Below are 7,272 nucleotides of genomic sequence, written 5' to 3'. Positions count from 1 at the left end.
GGAAGAGGAAGTGAGGTCAGACTCTGCTCTGCTCCCAGAGAGACTCGACAGCTCTGCTCTGGAGCAGAGACGCCATGCTTGCCATGCTACACTCTCCCAGGATGGACGGAGGCTAGAATCTTCCCGGTAAGCACACCTTGGGGTGCTTACACAGATGATTAGAAATGGGCTAAATTAATATGTGAGAAGTAGCCTAGAAGAGGCTAGATAGAAATGGGTCAAGCAGTTAAATGAATACAGTTTGTGTGTTGTTATTTCGGGCATGAGCTAGCCAAGCGGCCGGGGTGTTGGGGACGCAGCCCCACCGCATCCTATTACAACAGTATGTTGATCACTCATTTCTCTTCTCCTTTCCATGGCCATTCATTTAAATTCTCCAATACAGAAACCTTTCACTATTAGGCCATCAAACACAGTTATATCAGGTGTGGTGATACACACCTGCCCATCCAGCACTGGGCATATCAGAGCTGAGAATCAGGAGTTCAAAGTCAGTCTGGGTAACATAGCAAGTTGAAGGCCAGCTTATACTCCCTAAAAAGCTCCAACCCTTTTCTTAATTCTTAATTCCAGACTCCCTTTTCAGGACTATCCACATCCATGACCTGAAATACTTGTCTTCACTAACGTTTTCCAAATTTCTACCTCGGAATTTTGATTTCCCATCTGACCCCCAAGCCATGCAGCAATCCACCACTCCCCAGCTTCCCTGAGCTCTTTCTTTGTTCCAGGCAGCAAATAGAATTACCAGTAACATAGGTAAAGCCCTTGCTTCCACGAAAAACAAAATGTGCACAACAGCTGTCTGTAGACACAGGTGAGTGTGCTAAGGGAAACTATGGGTGTGATGTGCAGACACAGGTGAGTGTGCTAAGGGAAACTTGGGAGTGATGAGAAAGGAGCAGTGCACTAGAGGGATGAGGTCAGGCTGTCAGAGACAGTCTCTTGAAGAGGTGACATCACACTAAAGTAGGAAGAGGAAAAGGACCCCCTCATTCTAGACACCGAAGAAGGAATACTCAGGGAAAACAACAATCCCCCCAAACCTATGAAATTCTGGAAAGATGGATGTTAACTGTTTTAGTCCACAAGCATCGGTGCCTGGAGGACTCAAAGCGGATGTTGTGTGTAAAGAGAGATGGTGAGACTCCAAATCCCCCTGATTCTGAGAAACACATCTTTGAGAACTGAGAATATATTTTGAAAAGTACAGTGGACCAGCAAGTAACTATTTCCAACTCCTTATTTAAGCCAGTTTCATTTATTTTTCATTTTAGGTTTGCAAAAGTGTTTGACAATAAACAAATTCTAAGAGAGTATAACACAATCCTCTTTTCACTTCAGTACTTGAGATACTCATTTCAGTCATCAGGAAGAGAACCTTTATGTCCAATGAAGAACACTAGCCGGACTTTCTTGTTTATGTGAACTCTCACTGTATGGAGGATGGGGCGCAGAAGTGGAATACTGATAGAAGTCAGGAATGGAGACTGGTGACTGACAAGGGCAGGGTTAATACAAGACGGAGAGAGGCAGAGTGACGTGGAAACCACTAGAGGCAGAAGAGACTTGCTGATAGATGAGATGATGTTTGTAGAGAGAGGGAAGTGTAGAGGATCTACTGAGGCCTCCATTTACAGAAGAAGCTTAGCTCACCGAGATGACAGCCACTGGATCCTTATGTGTAGTAGGTATGAGTATGGATAAGTTAAGCAGGTGGCTGGATTGTACTACACCTCATTCTCTCTCTTATTCTTAGCCAAGGCTTACGGAGCCATTCAGAATGGGTAGCCCATTTACCCCCGTTCACGCTCCCCAGCTGCATTCACACATATGCTACATTTGGCACAAGCACTCAGTCGCTACAGACTACCTTTCCTGCTCACACCTGTCACCCTGTGACTTGGGTCTCATGAGGGTGCAGGGTGAGGGAAATTTTTGTCGTCGAGTTTTGCCATCACCATGTTGAGGCTACATTGGGTGTCCAGCAAATGTCTGTCCTACATATAAATGTTCTAGTACTAATTTCATCTTTTTGTGCCTATTTCAATGTGCTCAGTCATTTAGCAACACCCCTTCTGCCCAACAGGAAACCACAGATCTCTCATAGCTACAGCCCCCCCCCTCTAGAGGGCTAAAAGGGAACCAAGTCAGACAAAAATAATCCAGATGAATCTTGCAGAAAGGAACCTATCATCTACACAAGTAGTCACTTTTATTAAGAATTATTATTAAATTCCAAACATGACAGAGTGATAAAGGTACGGTGTGCTTGTCCAAGATCACCCAGGGTTTATTTTCACTGAGAAGTATTTCTTGGGAATAGCTCTACTTACATATGAACCTCTATTTCACATCCTCTTTTCTGCTTTGCTATATATACCATTTTACCTAGGCCAGAGCAAGTAGAGATTTAAATAACACTGGAAGGAGGTTCCTATGTGCAAATAGTTCTTGAGTTCTTTGTGAGAATCCTTCTCTGAGCTGGGCAGTATTTAATCCCAGCATTCAGAGACAGAGGCAGGCAGATTTCTGTGAGTTCAAGGCTAGCCTGGTCTACGGAGTGAGTTCCAGAACACCCAGGAATACACAGAGAGACCTTGTCTCAAAAAAGTAAAATGAACAAACAAAAACAAAACGTGAAAAAGAAAAAAAGAATTCTTTGAAGACTGAGAACCACAGCAGGCATTAGAGCGGCTATCTAACTGTCCAAGAAGGTTGCCATTAGGTGTAAAAGCAATAGAAAGCAGGGAAAGACCATGCTATCTGGACAGAGAAAGAGGAAATGAAGGTTCAGGATATTGTGGACCAAAGAACTAAAAGTCTGGCTGGCAGGGTGTGGTAGAAGATAAGGTTGGAGGCTATGTGCAAGGTTGTGTGAGTAACTGGGCAAGAAACCTGAAATATATTCTGGAGGCAGTCAAGAACCCTTGAGATTCACAAACAAAAAAGTGAGACACTTGTTCTGTCTTCTCACTTGAGATGATGCCTCTCTTCTGCTAAAGGAGAGCACCAGGGGACCCCAAGCCTCTAAAGCCCAGCCCATCTCTTTGCTCTGAGATCTACTAAGTAAATGACTTTAAGTCAATTATTTAACCTCTTCAAAAAGACACAATGACAGAATCTTCCCTTTGTTATGGAGCTATTGTTATATATAATGGTTAACTGGTTCAAACACACACAGATGCCATATAAGTTACTGTTAATCAAATCAAAATATGAGAAACTTCTTTCAACTCAAGTCTTTGGATCTTTGTGTCGAGAGAGAGAGAGAGAGAGAGAGAGAGAGAGAGAGACCTTGCTTTTCTCTCACACCACCGTCATTTGGATGGTCTAATGAGTAGGATGCCTTAGCCTGAGTAGATAGAAAAGCCTAGGTTCTCCAAGCCCCTAAACAATAGAATTCGTAAGCCAAATGTTTCTTTACTGTAGAAACAATTGAAGTTTGTTCTCAGTGGGGAATCCATACGGTAAAGTGCTGTTCAGCTAGTTGCATTTCATATGTGGTTTCTTGAAACACAGGTTGATATTGGGAAAATCAGTAGATATAGTGATGCTTACTTTTTTGTAGCAAATATTCACAGAAGTAGAAAGAAATACAAATTCTTTGTGTGTTTAAAGCCTGGAAGATTTCCAGGCACATGCTGAACACTCATAAACAATGATCAAAAAATAAGTGTTCCCAAGTGTTGAGGAGAATGGCCTTAGCTAAAATAAGTACCATTAATTAAAAGTCTAATGTCAACTCTAATTTCAAGTCTAATGTTTATATATAAAATAGTTAAGTAGTAATTTTAATTGTGCTGCAATGATACATACTTCTACAAGTGGTGCTTTAGTTTGTCTTTTCATATGCTTTATTGGTTCCCTATTCTATCACCAAAACTCTCCAATTACAGACATATGAAAAGCTCAAAATCATTTCCTAGGACTGTTAAAGAGTTCTATTGAAATTCAAGAAAATTAGGTTACAGAAACTAACAAAGCATGATAAATAGAAATGATAAATTAAAGCAATTTAGAAGATTCTCATTTGTCATTATTATTATTTACTAGGGAACTTCTTAGTAAGTAGGATATGTGTTAGCTGTTGTGGATCAAAATTCCACTTGTCCCATATTAAACATGGCTGGTAACATTTGTTTCACAGTTTACTTTGGTTTATTCCAAATTCCAAGTGAATTTTTAGCTAAAATGATACTTACATTTGAAGTTTTATGACCTTGAAATTTTATAAATAGACTTGACTTACAGAAACCCGGACACTCAGATGCATTGGCTTTAACTTTCCTACCTCTTGCTTCTTAGGTTATCCAGTCAACAGCTTGCTCAAAGCAGCTTTCACCCAGCAGCTGGGAACTACCATTTTTAAGTTAAGTTTTATTGTATTATAAGTATAACATCTAACTCAATTTAGACTCTTGAAACTACTTCACTATGGGTAAAATTATTAACAAGGTTGGCTCATACCTCTAAATACACAGATGACAACAACATATGTGAATAAAACATTCACTTGCTTAGGCATATGTTTTCTTTGTGTTTTGTTTTTGGGCCCGTTTGGAACTTTTCTTACAATGCCCCTTAATACTTGGTTTTATTTGACTCCCACGATTCAGATTGCTGCCACATTAAATCAAGCTGAAAAGCCTGCTTTCTGATTCATCACACTTCTGACAACAGAAATGGGATTTTCCGGACAACTGTTCTGTGAGCCATACATAGCTAAGTTCTCTTAAGTGGGCTTTCCACTCTCCCCTTTCACAGTGGCATGTGGGTGTCCCTGATTCTGAGCAAGTGGAAAAGAGATTTTAGCCTTTTGTCCTTTTCTCATCTCCCTTCCCAAAGGCCATGACTGTAGTTTTGAAACCACTACCAACCACAACGCGATGCTATCTATGAACCTTGCACAATTCTGTGAGCACGAGAGGCTTCAGACCACTAGCTTTCCAATGTCTAGACCACAGTCAGAAAGAGAGCAAGAAGAAAATGTTTCTTACTTTCCTCTAGTTGTTTCAAAACTGGATTTTTGATAGCTGGGTCTTTGACTTCTGCTGCTGCTACTTCTGCTGAGGTGCGTTTCCCTTGGGGACCTGTTCCCCATGTCTCCAGCCGACTTGGGAGAGATAGCTTGTTGATTGGGCTTTCTGGAAAAACTTTGAAGGAAGTTCAATGTGGCATTAGCAAGCTCCACCATCCCTGCTCCCGGGCCGGGTTTCATAATGGGTTTGCTCTGGAGTGCAAGAGGCAGCGGTGCCATCACTGCCCCTGTCTTCTCTAGGGGTTTGGATGTTTGGCTTCTTCCCTCAGCTGAGGTGCTTGTCTCAGAGGTCTGCAGTGTTGACAGCAGTAGAATGTCTTCCGAAGGTCTCTCGGGAGCTGCAGCTGCCTTAGACGAGGGATTCTGAGTGGCAGAGAGCCCTTGAAGGCTCAGTACTTCACTTTGAGTAGCTGAACTGGAGTTCAGAGTCAGTGGGGAGTTTTCCTCCTCAGGTGCAGTCCTTGAACGCACGGTGTTGGTAAGCCCCAAGACCCCTCCCCATAAACTGGAAAGCAGGACAAACAACTTCGGTCCCTTCATGGCAGTAGATTTATGCACAAAATTTCATGTGGAATTGAGAGACAAAGACCTTCCAGTCTTCCTGATAGCCACTGCTGCACCAAATGTACTGAAACTGGGTCTAGACAATCTGGTGTGTGCAGAGGAAACAGGTTTCTGTGTTTACAGTGTGCTCAGGAAACCAGTTTTCCTGTTTCTGTACTTGTTCGTCGATCTGTGACCCTCCAGGATGGATCAATGAATGTGGTAAAGGACCTCTGAGAAGCTAAGGGAAGAGGGGAAAACAAAGACAATTATCACCAGGAAAAGCCAGGGGAAACCATGAAGTCACATTCCTTTTCCCAGGTACACTCAAGTCCCTCTGCCTTTGCGAAACACTTCCCATTGGCAGTGGAGGGTGGAATTTCTTAGGCTCGATGAAAAAGTTTAATATTTTGCTGTACAGTATCAGGAAACCAAGAAAAAATATTGTTGAGATTTTCTTCCCTCTGTGCCACACCTGGAGAGCCATGCATACCCACGGGCACATACACCAGCACACAGTTGGCATCTTTGCACTCCTTCCTGTACTGAGGGAAGGATATATTTTATATATATGCCTTAGTTGGATCGTTACTAAAAGTCAATCTCTACAATTTTCGGTTATACAAAATCCAAAAATGAAAAATATAAAGGCATACAATAAATCCATTTTGAATTTTGACCTTAAAATCTTTTTTATCAGTGATACCAATTACTGAATGCTCAGGAGTTAATATTTGTGCTTTTCAGCTCAGATCTGTGAGTGATGGTTTTTGATTAGGATTTTGCCATTGAGAAACGAATGAAGGCTTACAAAATGCATTAAATTGGGGGATGTCACATTATTGCTATAAACCAAAAGCAAAGTTTTAGGTTACTGAAAATCTAGTTGAAAGGAAAGCTTGTAAAGGTATTTTTGAAGTGAAGACCCTTTATGAAGTATAAGTTTATTTTTCCAGCATGCTTTGAAATAGGCTTCAGCTACACTCTGTCCTCTGAAACATTTCCTAACAGACACTAGACAAATTAACATTATCACAGTCTATGACATACACACATTTATTCATGTAATCTTTTAAAATTCCAAGTCATGGGAGAAACTTACTCTTAGGTACTGGAACTCTAAAAGATCAGATCAAGGGTTACCCAGTGTCTCTTTATGTGTGGTCTGTATTCTGTTGACCACAGAATAGACTTTTTAAAGAATTAGCAAAATGGATATGCTGCCTACTAGTTATAAATCATTATAGATAGGTGTTCTTGTCCCTAATTATGGTCAGGATACTAGGGTTCAAATAAACCAGAAAAATTTCCCTTGGTTTACCAAATACTTGTCTGGGTACATTTTCTAGTCTCCAGTTTTGTGGTTGGTTTATATGATTACATTGTTGACCTACGGGAGACTGTCAGATACAATGTGAGTTAAACTAAGACTCAGAAACCAGCCACTCTAACTCTGACTTTGACTACAAAACAGCACAATCCAGAAAATGTATCCATAAGAGCAGAGAATCTAGTGAGGACCCCAGAGGCAAAGGCTCCAAACTGCAGAAATTGACCCTGTGAATGTAGTTCTCAGTTGTACAAAACAGATTTCATAGATGCCTTGCTTAGAAGAGGCAGGAACAAGCCAACTTAGTTTATAACAGGGTAGTAAACTCAGCAAACATACACGAAAACATTTCTATTTA

General features: G+C 41.1%; 1 protein-coding gene across 1 annotated transcript in view; it reads right to left on the bottom strand.

Moving 5' to 3' along the window:
* Positions 1-5,669, bottom strand: part of Mmrn1 (multimerin 1) — a 48,288-nt gene extending 42,619 nt beyond the window's left edge. Inside the window, exon 1 of the mRNA XM_050162340.1 lies at positions 5,001-5,669. Coding sequence (XP_050018297.1) covers positions 5,001-5,581 — 581 coding nt within the window. The 5' untranslated portion in view covers positions 5,582-5,669. The remainder of the gene's footprint in view (positions 1-5,000) is intronic.
* Positions 5,670-7,272: the final 1,603 nt, after the last annotated feature.

This window comes from Alexandromys fortis, unplaced genomic scaffold, assembly GCF_014885135.2.
Source record: "Alexandromys fortis isolate MF-2015 unplaced genomic scaffold, M_Fortis_MF-2015_v1.1 scaffold_117, whole genome shotgun sequence".
In the NCBI taxonomy this organism is placed as follows: Eukaryota; Metazoa; Chordata; class Mammalia; order Rodentia; family Cricetidae; genus Alexandromys; species Alexandromys fortis.
This window is presented reverse-complemented; position numbering and strand designations above follow the sequence as displayed.